Raw genomic sequence first — 23,618 nt, 5'->3', positions numbered from 1 at the left:
GATTCGCTCGCGGGGTACCACGATGGTTTCCGGGGCTTGGTCAAGGGTATAGGACAAGAGGCTTGTTTGCCCTCCTAACTAGATTTTCTCTGTTGCACGGTCAGTCGAAAAGAAAGGACAAAACAGTCGAAGACCTGTTTATTGCTATTCGCTAAGAATATACCAAACAACAAAAGTGCCACATTGAAAGATGATAAAAAATAGGCAACGTGACGAAAGACATCCAAAAAGCAAACATTGATAGATAAACTGAAGCAAACAACTGTGAAGACAACAGGTGTTGGCTAGAAACAATTGATCGAAAGTGATTTAACCGGAGTCGAAATTGTTCGAGACATCATTGAAATGCGGTCCGAAGCGGTCCAGAGCAACAAAGTCATCGCCAATGGTGCCAGCTTCTTTGCCAGTTGAGGTAGATGATTGGCTAGCGGTGGCGAAATGAATTTTAGTCCGATTTTCTCTGTATGAAGAATTCTGAGGTGGAAAAAACGGGGAAGTTCTATTAAATATAAATTTGTAAGGCCAGTGCGAATAACCGGCTTAACTATACCTGGAATAAAAGCCGGCTGATCCCAGTTTATGGTAATGTGTGCGCAGATAAACTTTTGAAGCGGTTACGCATAAAGCCCATGTTTACTGATCATGTAAGATGGATTAACGTTGCGGTTCCATTTACAAACTGTTTAGGAGAGCCGAACTTATCTGATTGTTCTAGGCTAATCGGCAGTTTTTGCCACAGAAAAAACATGTACCATACCTCATAAAGAACACATTTGTGCGATTATCCACGGTGCAGGTTTTACTCCTTGCGGGCTTTCTTTACAAGTGTTTTATCGTTAAGATCACACTTTAAGGATAGGGTTACTGTTGTTGCAGAAAACGCCTGCAAAACCTACGTGCCTAATAATAAAAAACGGTGTTCTTTTCCCCACTACACCATCGATCTGAAAGTGTCAAAAAGTGAATGTCATACTGTGGAAGCACACATGTCATGGAATTGGTGATCATAGTAAATCCCAGTTGTTGGCGTTTTGTTTTGGCAAAGCCAGCCAAGCCTTATCACATTTTTTCGTTCTGTCAAACCACCAGGGTCTCCTTCGAAATGCGTCGAAATACTTTGGTCATAGCCACACTGGCGTGTGATGTGTTCCGGCTACCGCGGGAACGGATGGAAAATCATAAACTGATTACGTCACTACATTATTCAAACTCCGAAATGCAAAATTCTGTCATCAAAGGAGTCGTGAATGCATGCACCCACTCTGACGAGTTTGCACCCGCCACATTTTCAAGGCATATACTGAGCAATGCCATGAAAGCCTAACTTCGGGCTAAATGAAGGCCCACACCGATGACACTCTTTGCACTGTGCAAAAATGAATAAACTTTTCGTCAGACTCTTGTCAAACATTCTGGTCTTGAGTGATTTCTAATGGAATTCTCTGTTGGCCCTCGAAGTCAAGCGACCGTTTCCGACAGTGCACAAATCACTTTCATTTACTTCATGAGAAGTGAAGGTTGACTGAATCAGGTCACTTACACTATACATGGATCAGCCTTAAAAAATCTTGCTGGATATTGAAAACAGCTGGAAAGCATAGTCCCCTTTTTATCGGCAAATTCATCTGACATTCATCTGACAACATTCATTCGACCATAGAGTGGATAGTGGATATTTTTTAGTGTGCTATATGGAAACATTCCAGGTTATCTTCGGTACAGCAAATTTTATTTTCTCGAATATGTAGAAGTGATTGGGAGACTACTGTTGTAGTATTTCACGTTGACAGTGACCTGAATGAATCAGAAAATTTTAGCAAATATCCCGGATTAGACTCTTGGATCTGGTTTTTATCACTTGTACACTCTGAGTTTAAGCTGTCGATCACAACTTGCTTCTTCTTACGAAACAACAGACACGTGTGGGCCATTCGGTATTGTTTGTACTGGAGTGCTGACTTATTGGCAAACTGATTGCAAGCAATTTAGGAGGGATTCGTCGCCACACATAACTCCAGTGATTTCTTGGTTTTCCAAACATGATGTACTTCATCGGTCGGATAGGGCGCTAAAAGTGCTTTGGCGTAAAGGACAGTGACGAAACAAACAGTATGCCTGAACTCCCTTTTAGCTTCATAAAGGAAACTAGTCACGAGGTTCCGAAAAAATTCCTGACAGTCCTTGGAAGTCATCAGGCAGGCGCAGTCCGTCAACCTTAGGTTCTACTGGAACCCAAATTGGGACGATTTTGACAGACATTCGTTTGCATATCGATTTCGTTTTCAGCTCAGACTCAGCTGAATCTCTCGTTTATGATATTATTCAAATGAATGTTGTGCATAAATCCCACCTCTTGTTGTTTTAGTTGGTATGACATTTGAGATGTCACAGTATACTTTCATTAAGCAAACTACCTGATGAGTTCAAGAAGTGCGAAGCCGGCCGTCGGCTGTCTAAGAGTTTTCAGCAGCCGTGTGAGTAGTTTCCTTTATAAAAAACTGAGATTTTGCAACTATTGCACTAACTGAAACATGAGGCAGCCTTTGTGTAGAGAATTCAGTTGAAGAACCTCGAAAACGAGGGGTTCATCTGTCTTGGCTACAGTTGGTTTGACGGTCACTGTGACTTTGGACTGCCAGTGGGGTACCCGGGTCATCGCTCATCTGGAACCGAAAACGCATTCAACTGAAGCCTACCCAGCCAGACACCTGAAACAATCAACAGTATCTGCTTGACTATGTCGATGTGGTAAATCAATCGTGTAGAGCACATCCGAGTGATTCAGCTCCCCGACTCACTGCTCCCTCAGCGGGAAATCCGTTTTTTCTCTCTATGGCAGGCATTCCGCGAGCAAGCCCTTACCCAGGCAACACATAAGGCTGTTATTGACCGAAGTAGTCGAATAATCCGTAAAGACCAAACTACGTTGTACTGGCGGCGGTCTCTTCATCTATCTGGGAGTGTCCTGTGAACTACTTGCAGTACGACAGAGTAAACTTTCAAATGGGCTGCTAAGCACGCAGCATCCTGTGACAGAATGAAGAAGATCACCGTCGTAACTGGTAGGTCGGAAAATATTAGCTAGTCAAACAAACCTAATTCCTGAGTACGATTTATTAAACAGCGTTAAATTGATACAAGATCAGCAGGGTGCACTTACAGTTGTCAGGTTGATCCCAACTCAGCTACAACTAGTAACAAATTTCTACCAGAAGCAGCTTCAGCGTACTGAAGGTGCGGGTCGCTTTGGTCCTCAATTTCAACATGAATAAAAGGGTGTCCACGGCACCCAAAAACCTCGGATAGTAACATCTTATTGCACCACGCTGTGGTTTGAGTTTGAAATTTTAGGCACCCCTTGACCATCTCTAATCGATAAAAGTAGTAGATTTCTCAGAAGGAATTAACTAAAGTTCGTCATGTTAAAGAGAGGGACTACGAAAAGTTAACTATGTAATTGGCAGTCATCATTCGTCTGACTATTGCGGGCTAGCTTCGCTCAACTCACCCAAGCGCAGCATTGCTCTCGCTAGAAATGCTGTTGCTGCCGTAAATTTGCGACTCCTAGTGTAGACTTAGACCACACGAAGGAAGATCTACAGCGTAAGTATTGCATAGTTGCGAACAGCCGCTGTCTTCTGTCTTTTGAAGAATCACTTATTGTCGAAAGACTGTAAAAGTAAATATGTATCACACAAACCTACGGTTTGACCTACGGTTAACCAAGCAAATGCAGTCAAGTACATCTACGCCTTTGTTTGGGACAGTCGTTTGATCAGCTGACTGTCAAGTCATGACCTTTACAGGTAAATTTACACAATGAAACTCGGTGAGCTGGGAGGGCGTTGTCCTGATTCTGCAAGAGGATGAGTTTAAGCTCGTCTCTTGGAAATTGGAAAACAGGCCAAACGCTGAGGATCGGGATTCAACACTCAGGTCAGGACGATAAATCGATCCACTCATAGAGGCCCGAATTAAATCACCTTGGTAATGAATGGAAGCCATTTGATGACAGGATAGTGTTGTGGAACAAAGCAATATACGTTGTCAGCACATTGCTGTATGTTAACTAATGTACGCAAATAGTGTGAAGGGTGCCGTTTGCTGTATTTTGGATGAATATTTTACTGATACGTGCTAAGAACACGCTTGTGTTGCCTCTATCTGGGAAGCCAAAAAACATCGGGGCACTACACCCAGTCACCAGTGTAAGGAAGAAGGGCTTCGCTGTGGAGTTACTTATTAGAAAATGTTAACTAACTAGTTATAGACTATTGGACAGGGAAGCAAAACTCTCATATGCATCTTATTTACAAAAACTGAACATCCATCTTCTCTTGAACGCGTCTTCCTGAACTTTCCTGGATATTCATTGACTGTTACTCAAATCTAAGCAAATGCTCCAAAACGTCTCCACAAATTCCGCAATAGATCTCCCTTTTCAAGAGGTGCAAAGCGAATTTACAAGAAGAAAACATACTGCTCGCATGCCTCCCCCATCAGTAGTATCACGGTTACACTAGTATTGCAGTGCGTTTGCGGCGATTTTAATGAACTCAGCTCCTGATGCCTTGAAAATTACACGCAACGTGTCATACTGCTTAAATTAATGCTGAACTTTCTATTCATTGACTGTTACTCAAATCTAAGCAAATGCTCCAAAACGTCTCCACAAATTCCGCAATAGATCTCCCTTTTCAAGAGGTGCAAAGCGAATTTACAAGAAGAAAACATACTGCTCGCATGCCTCCCCCATCAGTAGTATCACGGTTACACTAGTATTGCAGTGCGTTTGCGGCGATTTTAATGAACTCAGCTCCTGATGCCTTGAAAATTACACGCAACGTGTCATACTGCTTAAATTAATGTTGAATTCTGCAGTGAAGTCCAATGGAAAGACTGGGACAAACGAAACAGAACGGCCGCAACCACTGCGCCACAAGGGTATTAAGCTATTTCAGGTTTTCAGATTTGATACTGCGGGAATAAGCAGCCAGTCAGGACATCACGGACGTGATTCCTACAAAACGATTTGCCTACACTAAGACAATTTAACTAAAGAACGGATACCGAAAAAAAACAACAACCAGGTTTGCTTACATGTCCATTGAACAGATAACGCTGTAACAACGGAAAGTGCAACGCAACCACCCGGCGAAATTTCCTATCCTTTGTGGCGAACAGAAACGGATTGTAGATGGCCGATGTCTTAGCAAACAGTCCGGGAAGTTCCGTAGAGAACGTGGTAAGATGATTTTGAAATCCCATTATGGATATAAACGCGACGGTCGCATACGGTCCCCATGATGCAACGAACAAAATAAAGGCTGCAAAGGAGGCTTTTGCCAGACGCATCTGACGTATGCTATAACCTGTAAAAGGGAATGCAGGAGAATTTACAACAAACACGTTTATCGCTATTCACTTTTGCCTATCACTATTGGATGAGAACCTTCGGAATTTTTACTCAGTGTAACTGTCCATAATCAATCCGTTTTAGGAAACAGTACGAATTTCTCGGTACACCGGGTGATCGTATTGCGAAATTGATGAACAGAAACGTGGACAACTTGTTACTCAGCTGTAGATAGCTGACTGGCATTGTGATTGGACTACGTTTCGCACTAGATACTTCTACAATAGTGAAGCATTTGCACCTGCTTGATCAACCTGTTGATCAACAAATATGTAGATAAAGGTCTATTAGAATCGCAGGATGCTTTCTTCTTGAAGAACACCCTGTTTTCTTCCAGTTATTTTGGTATTCCTGGACGAAAAGATAAACGAACAAGTAAAATTAGTGAATTTTTGTTTCCTACTTATAAAAGATCGACCATAAGACCTAGTCAGACATGAGCATCGGAAAGTGGTAATATCTTTCTATTATATGTTGAGAATTATATTCTTTGAGACCCTGATACATCATCCGAACGTGCTTATAGTAACGTCATCTTGCTGAACGGCAGGACCGGCCTCCTTAACAGTATAAACAAGTATTTTCTTCTTTTCAGTTAGACCAGGATTCAGGTGACGTATGGGTCACTGCGACACATCACTTTCGCATATACGAGCCATGTTTGCTTCAGATTCACAGACGGCACACTGTATTGTGTGAACAACAAAAATTCAACCCAGGTATTTGATGTGCATCACAGTGAGGTGTGGATGAGATCGGTCTCATTAGCTCGGCTTATTTTAACGCACGCTACAATTGGTTAACAATTCTCGGTAGAGCACACTGTAGCACAGAATATTAGCAAAAATTTGCCTTCACAAGTTATGCTGTTTCATTTAAACTGTCCGGGTTGAATTCTCCTGCGTACTCTTCTCACTTGTTAGGAGAATATATCGTTCAACCAAATTAACTGGTTAATAGACTTGGCTCTAACTGATTGTAGCGCTTTCCTCGTCTTTAAGTACTACACTGTGAGAAAAGAGTGCGTCAGAGGACTGACTATTCTGACACAGACATGCAACAACGGCAAGACAGTGGCTCTCAGCTGCCATTCGGAAAGTTTGCGGGTTAAAAACGACCTTGAAGTTGATGGATTTCAATAGGGATTGCACAACTATGTTGTCCTTTTTGGCCTTTAAACCCAGGATACCTAAACAAACGAATCTGCCGGTGGCACTGAAACTTCCCCCAGGTTATCCATGAACAACAATAAAAGGTCTTTGGAGAACATTTTATTTCCGCTTAACTGGCCTCAATTTTTTATTTGTCTAAGTTTATCAGATGAACGACTTTCAGTCTGGTCAGTTTCAAGTTCAGGACCATAAATGCCATAACTTCTGGCATAAAAGTTTGCGCTCAAATTTGCACCAACCATCACCGAAATTGTTCATATTTTTAGCATCATATGGACATCCAATTTTTCTGGAGAAGATGTCCAGAGTGTCCATTGTTCCAGGGAAATTTCACCCAAATAATAAAACCAAGCTAAAGAAGCAATATGTTCTGCGAATTTATGCGTGGGTTTGCAAATCGGGACCAGAAACAGGGCTTTGTGTATATGAGAATTAAATTGAATGTGCTGGGCAAATTTTACCTCGGTGCAGGTACCATATACAAAGTATCGAATTGCTTTTCTTAAACAGGTCAGAGGTTTAACGGATAGCCCGTATCCATTTTTCCCTTTCATGGGTCACGAGATAGGCGTTTTCCTTGAGGAAACGAAAGGTTACTTTCTCTCCTAATTTCACACTTCACAGTTTGCATGTGGCTTTCTAAAAGGAAATGCAGTCTATTAAAAAATTGGGGTTAGGTCCGACTCAAAAATTTCACTGCATGCGCAGCAAACTCGCTGATTTTGAAGGGAGCTAATGGAAACTTGTTACGTGCGAACCCTTTGCTGATGGCTTACAAAGCCAGAAATTAACCTTGTCCATCGGCACTGAACAGTTAAAATCTGCAAACATTCTCATTGGTATGACTCAAGTCCCCAAAAGTTATTTCCTTTACCTTGCATCAAGTTTTATTACTCGTACTGTCGGGATTCGATCGAAAATTGGGACTTAAGAGTGACTGACAAGGTATGACCCTCCAATATGTCATATAATTACAGAATTCTTCAATTTAGTCGCTGTTGTCAACATTTCATATTGTTCACTTACCGTCGTCGTAAAAGGGAGCAGGACTTCCAAAACTTACTCGTTGGTGGAATAGATGCAACTGCTCCAATTTCCTTCTCGCTGGAAAAACTTTAAGTCTCGCCAACTCTCAATTACTGTTCTTGAAATTATTTGTACTGACTAGTACTTTGTGCATTAAGCCTGATATTACATTTTCTCTTTTTTTCTACGGGATATTCACTTCCTTAGTAAGTCACCTCAAGCAAGAACCTATTGCTGTCTGTAATTTCAGTTTTCGCTCATTTAAACAGTGATAAATGAAAGCAAAAAACCACAGTTACGTAAACGTTTGATTCGCTAGTTGTGTTGCGTGTGAATCGGGTGTAGTTGGTAGAGCCAGACTCGGTCAACTTACCTCTGGTGTAGGTTAAACGTTTGCTGTCACCTTCACAACGGTTAACCTGACGCAGTTCGTCACTAGTGCGGTGAAGTAGCCAGTAAACAGCCGAATAGGCGAGCAGAGTTGCCGTAACAGGGATGAGAAATCCCAAAACGAACAAGCATGTTGTGAATACCAGGTTGGGTGTGTCACGTGAGATGTAGTCAAAAGTGCACGATGTTTGAAATCCTTCAAGTACCCAACGACCTATTAAGGGAAGCGGTTGAGAGGTACGATTAAGAGACTCGATTATTCGCACTTCAATTTTTCTCGGAGTTGTATTGAAAAACGAACGAAATTGGAAAACCCGTCGGAAAAGTGTTCCCTGATAACTTTTTTGGTTTCTAACAGTGGATGGTGAACATGAACAGTTTAGGATTTCACATCTACACTCATTTTCATATACAACCGCAAGTTGTGATCATGTTACATTTTATCAACAGTACAACCTGAAAATGGGCGGGGAACAAGTTACCACTACTCCACTAGGGTACGATATACTCACCTGCTGGACCTACTATCCAGTACCCCTGTTGATTTCGCCATTTGAGGACTCCCTAGTGAATAATCACATGTATGTTTGTATTGTACTGCTAGCAACGTATGGTTTTTCATCACCACCCAATCTGCATGCGAAATAGTTCTAGTTCCTTTTCCCGTTGGGCCCAACTGAGCTGTGATGGCGTGTGGTTTTCATCACCACCCACTCTGCATGTTCTAGTTCCCTTTCCCGTTGGGCCCAACTGAGCTGTGATGCGACAGGATTCTGAACGACCTTTCTTCTTCATTTTCGGTAGGCGCTAATCAAAATGATCTTGACAAGCTGGGACACACTGTTGATGAACATTTCCGGTTCATCGGTGAGAAAGTGCACGTTAATGCGTTCTAATACCATGCCTTTTTGGATTGATCTTCGTACGTTTGCAAACAATTTTTGGCTGCTAACAAAGCTCTTCTGTGCCCCACTGAGTTGGTACATCTTAACTGTTACCAAGTTACGCTGCGCAAATCTTTTAGTAACCGGTCTTAGTAAACTCTTTTTATTACTGCGTTTACTACTCAGTATTTAGGAAACAGATGCTCCAGCATCAATAGCCTTCTATATTCGTTTCTGTGTAAGAAATGATCAGAGTTTCCATATTCTTTGTGGCACTGATTCACAATGCTAAAATGAATGCTCTGCTGTCGGAATAAACAGTACCTACACAAGGTTGTCCTAAGCAGTCATACCCTCGACCGGAACTCAGGTGACGAGATTTTACCAACGACTTCTGAGACTGTTAGTATAACACAAGCAAATTTTCCGTCAGTCTGGCGGAATCGACTTCTCCATATTAACGTGCATCCAAACTACAGTCAAGTTGCTCTCAATCTAAGCAGACAGATAAGTTGCGTTATAAACGCGCCAAACGGTGCTCCTCGGTCTGGAATGGTCTCACATAATTGCGTAAGGTGCGGACAAATCGCATGGCAACTGAAAGACTGGCCGATCCGGATGTCAGACGAACGTACAAGAATCGTCTTCTGGAGTCTCTTCCAAATGCTCCACCATCAGATGTGAACTCATACTGGGANTGATGATGATGAATGAAAGAACCTAAGAGCTCTAGTCAAAGGAGGGAGTCATCGGAGCAATAGAAACGCCGCAAAACAGCAGGTTTCACGTCGGCTTTTACATCACTGAGCTCCGCTACTATTGGGTTATTGTGCTTGCTTAACGACAAAGTACATTTTTATCCCACTCTCAAGGTAACCGAGCTGGCATGGTGCATTTAAGTGGCACTGCGAGAAAGCGCATAGTAATCCGCGTTCAGCTGTTGGGCCGAATCATTTTCCGAACCCACATATGCGACCCGATTCGCGGAATTTAGAGTTACTTGTTTCTAACTTGTTTTGACAACGTTGTGGTAGAAACTAGGTGATGTTCAACGCAATGCGTAAGGCGATGTCGTTTCAAAACCCGATCCCGTTGGTAGAATGTATAACTTGGAGACCCTGGCTCGGTCCCCAAATAGACAGCTTTATGTTGGCCATCGAACCCCATCATGATGCTCTGTACGGAAACAAAGGCGTAACAAATAACTTCAGAGTGTTCACCATCTTCAGATGCATACTAGTGTAACGGTGATACTACTGTCTTTCTTCCTTTCACTAGTAGCTGACGCCCTGTGTGAATTTTTCTGGCAACAAATTAGCCAATGAGGATGTTAGATTCGGTTCAATAATTTCCAGTATCACTCAGTTACCAACTTCGACCAATTAGGACTTTTGAATGAAATGTCTGCAACGCCCGTATTTCCACTTAAAGGATCCCATGTGGTAATTTGGCCAGGTCTAAGAGAATCACAGCGGTGCACTAAATCAAGGCAGAGCTGTTTCGTTTGACTTGCTTCATTAGGCTTACCAAAACTACACAAACAATCCTTCCTTTGATCACGCCTATCATGTGACAACACACAAACTGTCCTACGAACATTACATTTGAGCAAAATCTTACCACTGTTTGCAAAAGGGGACTATTTTGAGGAAAGTCATGTTGCTAACTAGAACATTGTGTTTGCTTCAGCCCACCGTAAACCTCCAAGGGAGCACAGAAATCGAACTTTTCAATCAACAAACGTTAGAAAAGCTTGCAAACAAAGAAAAGTTGTAGCCGGTCGAGTTTCTCAGTTCAAACACCAACCGAACAATATGGGCTACCAACGATCTCTTCAGCTTTCCAACAAGATCACCTATAAAGATAGGATAAATTATGTTTTAGGTTTTCTCACAGCAGTAGCAGTAACGAAGAAAAAGTTCTAGGCTGTCAATTGATCTGTCAGTTGGACGAACACGGATAAAAAACCCACCGATTCCAAAGTATGGCAATGAAGGCCACGTGGCTGACCAGATCCAAATGCAGGGAATGATCCACAGGGCTCGCTTTTTGGTAATCAAGTAAGGAGTCATACGTAACGCACCGTAATACCGCTCGATGGCGATGAATGTCATAGAGGCAAGAGAGACAAATCCGAATAAGCCACCGGTGAAACCGTAGAAGGAACAGGCTGGAAAGGTGGGGTAAAATGTTTAGTTAGAAATTAAACCTGTCAGAATACTGTCGAGTCGTCCATTTTTGAGTCGATGCTAATAGGTTGTTCTTGGTAGGCTTACGAACATATTGAACCAAGATTAGGGAGGTGATGTTTGGCAAATGCGCGCCTGAAAAACATTGGTGTATCAATAAATATCGGTCAAAGTTTCACCTGAATTATCAATACCGTGTGGACTGGAAGAATGTAGAACCAGCTGACTGAAATGTTGGTCAGAATAACAAATATCCAGGGGATAGAGAAACAACTCAACCAAGAAGGGACTAGTGCTATGGCATTCTGACGTTTTCAGATGTAAGAAAACCTTATCAGTGATAACAGCAGCGTTGAAGAACATTACTCGCAGGTGGCGCCGACCGATACTTTATCCCCATAGGGGCGTATGACCAACGTCGATGTTGGTGTTGATAGCGGAAGCAAAGAAATGGTTGACAAGCTTTACAAGAACAAATATGACGGGAAATGCTTATACACCGACTTCACTATTCACTATTTCTTTTTCCTCCTTATCGAAGTGATAAATGTGACATACTACTCTAAAGGTTTATGAAAACTCTTCGACAACCCACGGCCAGGGCTTCCCAGGCAGGCACAGTCCCTGATTTTCCGCCGACCGTATGTTCTCCTTGAACTGTGCGAAATTCGACTGATACACTCATTTACATACCCATTCGGTTTTGGTGGTAGACATCTGGAACCCGGCTGAATCTCTCGTCTATTAGGTTCTTCTCAATTGAATGTGCTTCACCAAGTCGCCTCATGTTTCACCTGGTGGACTAGTTGAGATATCACAATGCATCATATAAGTGTGATACACTACTTAGCATTCACTACCATATCCGTTCTTTTCGAGCATGTCAACCCTTTGCTTCTCGATATCAACATCGATATCCACACTAGTCACATGACCGTACGGGAACAAGATACTCCTTAAGAGTAGCGTTTTCCAACATGAGGTGGTCTGTTGCAGCACAATCCTTTGAGAAAACATCACAAACAAGAGATTCATCCGGGTTCCGGGTGAGTCCCTCATCAAAACCAAAGCGGTGTACAAATGAATGTATAATTAGATAATAAGTTGTATTCCTTTGTCTTTTTTAAAGCCAAACATTTTATTTTTAGAGAACAATGAGTGGTAATGTTAAATCGGGGCTCCACGGGAATTCTAATTCTATGTTGGATTCTACCTCTGAAATCCGCTTACGTTTACCAATCAGTAATATGTGGTCGATGCGTTCAGATGTGCCAAGTGGGAATTTGTGCTAAGAAATTAGACTGATACCAGAGCAGAATGTTTTCAAATATCTTCTCTCATCTAGCCGTAAGTGTGGTATCACTTATCACTGAATAGTGTTTCGTCACTTCCCTTACCATGAGACCTCTCCAGAAGCTTCGTTGGGGAATACGTTCAGAATACCCTCTGTGGAGTCAGTTTATCCAGTGCTTCTATGCAACTGATGGTGCACTCCGGTTGAACATTTGTTCTAACCAGTTCCAATTTGTTTAAAAAACCATCGGTGTTAGTTGGTCACGAGCCACCAAGCGCATCAGAGAGCTATCAGTATTTTGGAACATTTTGAAAAAAACAATCGTAATAAGCAGAACACTGCATGGTTCACTTCGAACATTTCGTTGCATCACCCCCAAATGAATGTGCTTCCTTTTACCCGGTGCGTAGATCTCTATTTGCTATTGTTAGTTTACATTAATACTCCCACTGGTTGCGTTTCAGTCCTATCGCTCTTTTTCTCTATTTCTTGCCTTGCTTTGTGTGCTCCTTGTTGATTTATCCAAGACCGAAAATCAGATGATAACATGTTATCTCTGTATAGCTGATGCCCTATTCCCTTCTTCTACACGAATTGTTGTGACCATTTTTTTTTGGAAACTAGGCCTTTGAAACTACTTAAGTAGGCTGATTATTTTGCGGTTCGCTCTGTTGTGCAGTCGGTTTTTGTTGTCCTCTCTATCAGAGTTCCAACCGATAAAGTGTCTTGCATTCCAAAGGACCATAGCCTACCTTTTAACCATTTCAATATGGAGAATGATATCTAAACGATATCCTTCTTCTGTTATGCAATCAACGTTTCTTTAACTGTGGAAAAATGTTCAAAGTACCGAGTACTGTAGACTCTATCTAGTAAAGGTCACTTTTGCCCTGTATTAGACTGTTCTGCCTGATTTAAGGGGCTCAACTCTATTCTGTGCAAGTTTCATTCCGACTTCGGTGCACCGTTCAGCTGTCATTTTCCGTTTTATTTATGAGCGACATTCATGGTTTTGAGCAGCATCAGGCGTCACCATCAGTCTTTGAAAGTTCCCAAACATATCTACAAGTCAGATGTGGATTTATCATTTTACTTGAATTCTTGCGCAAACTTTGCCAAATTTACTCATTCCGGCAATGCCGGCATTCGGGTGTAGGAATCCAACAGTCACAACGTTTAAAATTCGAAATTCCAAGACATTCTTGTTACACAAATCCATCGTTTCACCTTCCGACGACCATCTTGATGATATGATGAATACCAGTTCGCCAAGCTAACCGTCTTTTGCGAACTGTCAAATTCATAATCGGCAAACTTCTTTTCCGTAGAGCTCCACTGAAACTCGTGCCATGTGTACTTGCCGTCGTCTGGGCGCTGTAATTCTATTGGTTGTCACAACTAACTCCTGCGTCCTGCTACTCCACGGGGCACTGGAGATAAATTCATACCCGTTTATTCGATCGATTCAGGTATTCTTCATCTGTTGAGCCTCGGGGTGATACTTATCGGTAGATTCCTCAATCCAGCTCCTCAGTTGATCTGCGCACATTTTTGCATGTGTTGTTTCTCCCGAGAAGGCCGATTCGCTTGCATCCAAGGGTGCTCATCCATTATTTTTTGAGCCACTGTATTAAACTTGGTGTTGTTCCTGTCGTGGAACTCGTTTGACATATCTTTCATTAATCAAGCGTCATCCCGGTTCTTGAGTCACCTTGAGGCTCGGGCAGATTGCAAACAGTACTATTATTGGACCCACTGATTTTGGATGGAGCTTGCTCGCTGGTGAGCTGGTCTGCATCAAAGCGCCATCTTCATTCGTCTCCAATTACCTTGTGTTGTTAGCTGCATCGCGTTGCCTTTTTATTTAGCGTGTTTGCCCTACAACTGTTCTTGCTTTCAACCTACACTTTCCACGTCCAGCAGTGCTCTGACTGGGTGACTACAGATTAAATGAGCCCAGTGAAGCAGCCTTTTTTTGTTTGGTAACTAAAAGTTAGGTGCGCTTCCTTTGTACCACGTATAGAGCTGAGGTTGCCGAATTGATTTTTCAACATGCAGTTAAACTTCTCCACCCTAGAGTTGACTTGAGGATGATATGGAGGTCTCCTCAAAGTGCTGCGGCGTATCTTTAAGCACCCTTGATTAAAACCGTCCGCCGTGATCGGTTGTTACATTGGCATTTACACCAAACCACAAGATGTCATCTTCCATGGGGATGAATATCACCGTTTCATACAAATGGCCTGTAGTAATTCGCATGCAATGATTAATTAAGGGCATGCAGATGTGTTTCTAATTTTTTTTGACAATGGACAAAATGCAGGTGACGGAAGATCACTTCAGAGTGACTGCGTCGATTGGATTAGGCTGATCCTGGAAACATGAAGTGCCACAAACAAACCAACATACACCTGATATACCTGTGATACAAAGTCTGTAAAAAAGCAGGAAACTAGTTATTCATCTACCTGTCTCTAAATTTATCTGCCCCTCTGCCTATTTACTCATTCACTTATCCGTTAATCTGTCTCTTATTTATGTTCGTTTATCTACATTTTTATCTGAACAGCTGATCAGCGATTTATCTACCCCCTATCCTTTTAGAATGCGGTAAAATGCTGCATGTTCGAATGCTAAAATGACGAACACCGGAAAGTGAGAGCTTGATAATAGAAGATTAGTTGCCGCTACACCTGTTGCACACCGTGGGTCAAACCCAGTGGTTCCGGGTCGACGAAAAATGAGATACTTAAAGGTTTGACGAGGTAACATGGGCAAGCGGCGGGGTTCATTACTGATTACGTTAATTGAGGTGAGAAGGTTGGGAAGTGTGTTACAAACCATGCAAGCAGTGACTCAAGACAGGTATGAGAAAGCCACGATATATAACATGGAGTAAAATTCCATGAACGTGCTTACAGCCAGCCTGAAAGTAACAAGAAATCAAACAGCCATGTTTGGGAGTTTACACAAGAGCTTACCGAACGGTACCCAAACCCAATGGGTTGCGAAGCCAGACAACGTTTTCAGCATAAAGCCATTGATGACCGAAAACAGAGCGTCACCGACGGCCAGATTAATCACAAGAATGTCTTGAGATGTTCGTTTGGGCATCCAGCTGTGTCGGGGGGAGGGGGGTTTCGCAATGGGAGAAAAACCACGTATTACAAATTGTCTGCATTCACTTTGATAACTCGTAGTTCAAGAGTTCTCACGTAACACAACACACACAAGGGCGTTTTCGAGAAATTTACTTATCATATCAACGTGTCAGCCATCTTTTACCTCTACTGATTCGGTTGTAATTGTTCGACTCTTTATGCCAACGAAATGCACCGCTGAATAGAAAAGTCGTTGGACTGCTAGAAAGCGATAGCCTATATACACATGGTGTTTGCGGTGAACGGGTTATGACACTTCAATCAATTGGAAAATGTTTGGACCGATTGATTGGGTTTCAGAGGTTTGGTAAACAATCGGTGGTTGTGACACTTGTTTTGGAGGTCAAACGGTTCAGATTCGCGTTCCGATGCCACCGGAATGATGCAGAGTAACCTCTAGTGAGACAGCGATCCGAGGTCAGTTGTTCCACTTTAATATGAATGTGGGATGAAGTTTGGGTCGGGGATGCAGCAGGATTGTTTGGGCAGATGACAAGAATACAGTTTCAACATGATCTCTCAAAGAACAAACCAACAGAGAATTTGGTTATTTTGCAAACTGCCACTCAGCAAGGCGGAATATCCGTCAAATAAAGCAAGAGTATAAGTTTGATGGATGAAAAAAAAATAAACGGTTGGGGCTTCAAAGTACAAGTTCTGATAGCCCCAGCGTTGACTGTCTTTTGTAATACTTAGTTTGTGCCTCTGTATTAAGACTTTAGTTGTGATAAACTTTCACAGCCTGATAGCCATAATTGTTCCTCATCTTAAAAGACAACCGACACTGAATTGTCCAATGCCCTCGTTTCGCATGTAACTGCCTTGCATTGTTTTTTTTTAAACAACTTACAAGCCGAAAGAGATTGATGGATTCGGCTTCGTTCCGCTGCAAACCAACGTGCTGATAATCGAACTCTAAAGGATCTCTAAAGGATATTACAGCTCAGTCAATAAGCTGTAAATTACAGCTGGCATCAGAAGGCAACCTTATACCGTCGGTAAAGCTGTTTGGTACTGTCAACTGGTAAGCGTAATTTAATCCTTACGATTTTGATGTAGTCTCTTACTCCGCATTGATGGTCATCATTGATGTGCCTGTGAATTCAGGTGAAGAGGAGACAGGCAACGCGAAATTGTCGCCTAATGTTGATGAAACTGCAGATGGGAGATAAGCGATTCTCAGTTAATGTGCGTTTTCCGCTTGTGGGGAATTAGTACAACTACCATTTGCTCACAACCTATAGTTAGTGAAAAGGTTGCGTCGCCGCTAGATTAAATTATTATTGGGGAAGACTTGCATACCTTTTTGCAAGAACAACTATGCTCCGAGTGACAATGACGACTAGCAACCGTGGTAGTATCATGCAAAAGCAACTGTTTCAAAACAGACAAGCTGGGAGGCTATTGGAAGTTTTAGGGGAATGCGACGGCAATTTATAGGTAGACACAGTACTCATGCTCTCATTGGGACTAAATGGGCGTCGCTCGGTTTTCCGGAATCAGAAATAACGAAGTCGTAAATAAAGAGATTGTTTCTTTACATTCTACCTTGTTTTTATGGATAAGCGAACAGGCTTTTAGTTTACGCTCGCTTAGTTGAGGTATTTGCCTGGGGTTAACTGGAAGCACCACTGTGAAGCGACAATGTTCCATATGAGCAGAAATTTCAATAACAACGAGATATAATGACCTCTGCAAACGCCAGTGTTACTCAAAGCGATCGTGCGGTGAGCTATTTTTGATCTAAAAAATCTCGTATTTCACTAGTCGCTGTCATTTTCATGCTCTACAGATCTCTCTTCGAGCAGATTGATATTCCCGCACACGAGCAAAAGCTGTTGTCACATACATCGAATGCACTATGATCAATAAATGGACTGAAGCATTGTGCCGTTATCTGGAAACTACTGAAACGCATTCACACATATAATAGTTAGTTACCTTGATTAAACAAGGTACGCAGCACATAATAAAGTCCCCTTACGAGGAAGTTTTTCAATCGGAAGGAATGAGTCAAAGAGAAAACTTGCAGCCTAGTAGAAATATTTCCCTTCAACTATCACGTTACCTCTCAGTCATCGAATTATTTTCTAGAACCAAGTGCAAATAGACCAGTGGAACGCACTTTGATCTGCAGACGAGCTTGTATATTTCAGACCATGCCCGGGTACTCAGTCTGATGAACATGGAAAAAGGAATCTGGTTTTATAAACTTCGATGTTCACATCAGACCCGTTTGCTACTTAAAAGTGTCCTACTACCGCAGCAAGCGGGGAGCATTTGAATCCAAGACTCCAGTCTCTTTTACTTTCTCCTGTTCAGTATTCTAGGGTGAGGCGTAAATCAGCCTAAACCAGGGTTAACCAGAATTTTGCTCCTTATCAAGCGGCACATCTTTTTAGTGTCCAGTTCAGGTTTTTTATCCCCCTTGTGAAAACCTAGTTTACCCAAAAGTAACCTCAGTTTACCCGTTTTTTCCGTAGTCATTTCCACTGTTTACCTCAAGGTGATTCTCTATCGCTTATACGAATAACCATTTTAGCATCCACTGTGTCCGATCGTGGTGACTGCGCCGTAGTCCAGATGATGGCTTTAGGGGATCACCTTGACTTTTTCGGTAGTCCAATAATTATATTGCTCGTTTTCGGCAAAAGAAACAAGCCAATTCTGAAAGTTAGTCGCTTGACAACAATGCCGACAATCTATGACTGGCTCAGAGGAGGAATACTTTCACAGGATGAGTAAAACTTTTATCTGAGAAGCTGTCACTCGATGTGCCCGTCAGAATGTGACCTTATATCCCGTCACCGTGCGAGTCGGTTGCCTCACTGATCCGCCACTCGTGGTCGAACGCCTAACTATGCAAATACTCTGGGATTCGCCACTGTCTAGCGTTTAATGAGGTGTATTCTACTGAGAATTTCCAATAAAGATGAAACAGCTTTGAAGTGCCCCTAAACTTTTCAGCATAAACTGATTTCCCTTACAGGACGAACTATCAATCGAGGATTAAATCTTTTCAAATTTGGTTACTTCTGTGGCAGACATTGAAATAGAAGTAGCTCCCTCACGAAACGGCAATGTACGTTCCTAAACGATAATATACTGGCCAGTAAGTTTCTGCAAAACATCACATTTTGTATACACGAAATGTTTAACATCTGGCGCGGAGTTTGAAATATGCAAACTGACCACGTAAAGACAATAATGATGATCAGGTTACCGATGAATCCAACCAGACTGATAATAGTCATATATATGCTTGCGAGCTGCACGTAGACTGGTCTGGGAATGGCATGATTGTACCAGAATGGCAACATCACTTCCTTAAGCTTTAACGAACTCTAAATAGGCGGTTGGGGAAATCAAGGGCCGCTTTATCGAAAAGTCAAGTGAAATCACAAATCTCTGTTGGTTAAAATAATTGAAATTTGAGTGAAACAAACTCAAGCATAGGCGGCGCTTCATTCAGACCTAACAACCAGGAAACTGCATGGGGTTAACTTCAGCTTTTCTACGATGTATGATCCGTCAAGATTGCTAACCAAAGTCATTTAAGCCACCTTGGTGAACGTTTAAAAACTATATATGTAGCCAAGGAGTTTAGGATATCGACTAATAGCTGGCTCATAAAAAACAGTCATAGATAAGTGAGATGAGTCGAAAGTACTGAGAATGTTAAAGCCATTCTGGTAGTTCGCCGAACAAAAGCCTCTACGTGGGAGTGAATATTTTCTTCTGTTCTGAGTGTAGACTTTCTTCAGATGTAATATAATTAACTTAACTTCAGTGTATCATGTGGTTGATAGATCTAAATTATTCCGAGTTTATGTCTAACTACTCAGTGCTTGTACAGTGCGTTCCTACTTATTCAGCTGCTGAATACGCTATACATCGAGGTACACACGATATCTTCTCAAAGCCCTGCAATCAAGCCATCCATCTCAACAAACTAATCACTGACTCAATCAAAGAGAATTTGGTTTATCCGGCTTTTGTTACATCACAGTCTAGTGACCTTGTTTATCTGCTGTTTACTAAAATTTTAGTTTGGGCTACGTGAGTGGCATTGTTGTGTAGTCCAGTGTCTGTTTCCTACACATCGCCCACCCAAAATATTTAAGACACCACAGGCAAACCAGATCAATATTCAATAAGAACAAAACCATGGCTAATTTAATCCACCGAGTAAGAGCTGTATGGAACGAATCAGTGGATGTAGCGTTTATGGGATACACAGAATAACAGTATCCAGTATCGTTTTGTTGAATGGAGGCTGATTGACGATGAAAAGTAGAAAACCCGATTGTTTGCGGAACTTATATTCGGACAAACTTAGTCTGACATGCGGTTAACTCATATATTACTGTGAGTTCCTCCAATAAAAACATTCAAGGGAATGGCGTAGGTTGAATTTGATTGACCCTTAATCCGAAATGCTACCTAGAGAGCACCCTTCCATCTATCTTCAGTTCTTATTTCAATTCATCGACATTTCTGAATTCCCTATTAAGCGACACTATCTGCAGTCTTCCAAAAGTAATTAATGACAATGATGTCTGTTGCACACCTGGTTGATTGAACTTTTGCCCACCTCACTCTCGGGATTCTTTTACTTTTTTAAGTATATACCATGATTTACGTGTTGAAAGCGAGAATTACTCTTAATCTATCTTTACTCAGTAAGAACCGCTGTAATTGGTGCGGCCATACTCGCTCTACTGATAATGACCTATGGTGTTCTTCCTCACGAAATATATGCAAACGGGCACCACGGTCAGGTGAGCAAAAAGCAATGAATGACGCTAACCTAGGTAAGCAGTTGGTACTGTCGATTGACCGACACGGCACGTACGAGTTAACAGTGTTGATCAGCCAAAAACGACGCAGAAGCTGAGGCTGTTCCCGTCAATACTGACACCGAAATTCGTATAATTTAATTTTGCCCATCAGAAATGGGGATTTATCTATGAGTCAGCGCTCATTCTCCGTCAGTGCCTGGTTTGTGCTACAAGGTCGTGTGAGATTGTGCGTTGACAGATCTATAGTAGCTCTGAAGCTCTTGTCATGTTCATCCAAGAAACTTACCAGTAAACGTGTTAGTAATATCTTGTGGATCCCACAGCGAAGTGATTGGCGAATTTATTCAAGTTAATTTTGGTTAGACGTTCCTCCATTTGTGAAGCGTTTTCTACAAATTTCCATCTGTTCATGAACCACTACGTCTATTTCTCACTGACATGTTGCAAGGGNTCTAACTGCTTTAACAGCTGGTAGTATATTCAAGCATCTCACCAATTACCGACTACGGAGAGTGTCGGGAAGTAAATAGTCGCCAGATATTGATTAGACATTGGAAAACGCTCAGTTGGAAAACAGCAGATTGATTTGGGTCTAAAACAATGAGGCAAAAAGACCGTTTTCAACAGACCTCTTGCATCGATAATTTACGAAATACACCGCTCACTTTTTAGAGCTGGTCTATTTCCACGGAAATGTTTGTCCCACAAACCATTGAGAGCGTTTGTAAATTAATCACAGATTATTTAGTTACGAGTCGAACTACAGCAAGAAGATTTTACGGTCGGCAAAAGTTGGCTAATTTTCAAACATGTTAGCTCTCTCTGTTTGTACGTTTTTTTCAGAACTGACACGATGATGTTTGCAGTATTTATTTTGGTTCCTGCTTAAGTTATCCCAAGAAACATTCATTCAAGCCTACGCTGTATTGAACACACATCCAGACACCAGTACAGGCGGACACTCTCCGCACGTTAAACGTTCAAGAGGATAGAATTATGTTATCGAGATTAAACAACTGGTGATAGTTCTACCTCGTACATAGCAGCTTAACCGATTTTTTTCATTGGAAACTATCGCTCCTGTGCTTAATTTAGAATACCAGACTGAGGTTTGGTCACTCGATATCATGCCTGTTTATAAATCCATTCTGAATCACAGGTTACCAGAAATTTGACACCACAAAATGATCCTCACTGGTGTACACTAAGCGGAACAGACGATAGGAAGTTTGAGGTAATAAAAGGCTTATTGTAAGAATGTGCTTCTTGAAGGAGTTTTTTGCCGCGCGTGATGCATTTTTGTTCCAATCAGCGAGTCTTTATAAACCCATATGAAGTTTTCGATGGTAAACCAGAGAAAAAGTTTGTAAACCTGGAAACATCACAAACGAGCGATGCACCTGCGTTCCAGGTGAGTCTCTTGACAAACCAGAGCAGTTTGCCAATGAGTGTATTTCACTACTTTCGTTCAGTTTGGTTTCAAGTAGAACATAAGGTTGACGGAAACTCGGAACTACCGGATGAAAGGGCGGTTAAAGTCGCCCTGGATTTCATGGTAATCTCAGTCCATTTCCGTTAACCGAACTTAGAATTTCCATTAACCGAATTGTGGAACTTTTGTTTTTGGATGGGATGATGAGCGTGAGCTATCATTCGCACCATACTCTATGAGGTTGAACTTGTCATATGATAAAGAATTCGACAGGATAATACACATGATCCACGGAAAACTTTCAATAACCTATCCTTGTATTTATTTTGCGGAGTTGTTATTCAAGGAAAGGCTGTAGATGATAAGAAATGAGACCTAAACTTTTTATCCTTTCCTTAGCCATTTCAAAGATGATTGCTGGATGATAATTGGTTACCTGAAATCCGTGCTCAAGTTTTACGGAACGTGACGTTGTGTCTGCTACGCCTTTTGGTGGGTAACCACNATGACCTATGGTGTTCTTTCTCACGAAATATATGCAAACAGGCACCAGGGTCAAAGGAGCAAACAGCAATGAATTACGCTAACTTTGGTAAGTAGTTGGTTCTGTTGATTGACCAACACGGTACGTATGAGTTAACAGTGTTGATCAGCCAAAAACGACGCAGAGTCTGAGGCTGTTCCCGTCAGTACTGACACCGAAATTCGTATAATTTAATTTTGCCCATCAGAAATGGGGAGTTATCTATGAGTCAGCGCGGCTATGATTACAGCTCATTCTCCGTCAGTGCCTGGCTTGTGCTACAAGGTCGTGTGAAATTGTGTGTTGACTGATCTATAGTAGCTCTGAAGCTCTTGTCATGTTCATCCAAGAAACCTACCAGTAAATGTGTTAGCAATGTCTCGTGGATCCCACAACGAAGCGATTGCGGAATTTATTCGAATTAACTTTGGTTAGACGTTCCTCCATTTGTGGAGCGTTTTCTCCAAATTTCCATCTGATCATCAACCACTACGCCTAGTTCTCGCCGACATGTTGCAAGCGCAGGCACACTACCGGAGAATGGTTCTAAACATGGCTTATATAACACATAGCCTGGTTGTTTTACGCGAATCCCCCAGCAAAGGGCGGTTGAAGTTGCCCTGGATTTCGTGATAATCTCAGCCCATTTCCACACACAGAATTCGGAATTTCCAGTAGCCGACTTACGGAGCATTTGGTTTTGGATGAAATAATGAGCGTGAGCCATCATTCGCACCATACTCTATGAGTTTGAAATATCAAGGAGGCTGCCTTGTCTTAAAACTCCATTCTCACAATCCTTTTTGTGTGCTGTCCGTAGGGGATATATCCTATTCTCCGGTCATTTTAAAGATGATTGCTGGATGGTAATTGGTTACCTGAAATGCGTGCTCAAGTTTGACGGAATGTGACGTTGTGTCAGCCACGCCTTTTGGTGGGTAACCACCACCATCATCATAACTTTACCTGGGGTACCTTTTGGATTCAGATTGGAAGCAGCTCTTGCACTCAATCTAAGTAGAAATCTGATTCGCTGGGGTTTCCGCAGCGAAATCGTGTAAGTCCTGCTTGGTAATGCGCGTGAAATAATTCGGTTCCTTTTTTATCATGAATATCACGCACTTTCATCATGCAACGTACAATGTTTTTTTGCGCTCAACATATGAACCAAATATTAACACCTAGTATCTAAACTTCTAAACAACGTATTCATTGCTAGATAACAAATAAACGAATCATTCTAAAGCCTACATTTAGATACAACATTACCAGAACGGGAGTGTATCACAGACCAACTCGTTAGGCGTATGTAATGTGTTGCATTCGTTT

The 23,618-nt window shown here is 41.9% G+C and overlaps 1 protein-coding gene across 1 annotated transcript; it reads right to left on the bottom strand.

Moving 5' to 3' along the window:
* Positions 1–315: 315 nt before the first annotated feature.
* Positions 316–15,485, bottom strand: T265_12593 (hypothetical protein; the record flags this gene model as incomplete). The annotated part of the gene is made up of 5 exons (XM_009164514.1): positions 316–474; positions 5,101–5,372; positions 7,988–8,218; positions 10,798–11,058; positions 15,353–15,485. Coding segments are annotated over 5 exons (1,056 nt in total), but the record flags the coding sequence as incomplete, so codon positions are not given.
* Between the last annotated feature and the right edge of the window lie 8,133 nt (positions 15,486–23,618).

The sequence above is a fragment of the Opisthorchis viverrini genome (genome assembly GCF_000715545.1).
Source record: "Opisthorchis viverrini unplaced genomic scaffold opera_v5_6, whole genome shotgun sequence".
Classification (NCBI taxonomy): Eukaryota; Metazoa; Platyhelminthes; class Trematoda; order Opisthorchiida; family Opisthorchiidae; genus Opisthorchis; species Opisthorchis viverrini.
Note: the sequence above shows the minus strand (reverse complement) of the source record. Positions and strands in the feature narration are given on the sequence as shown.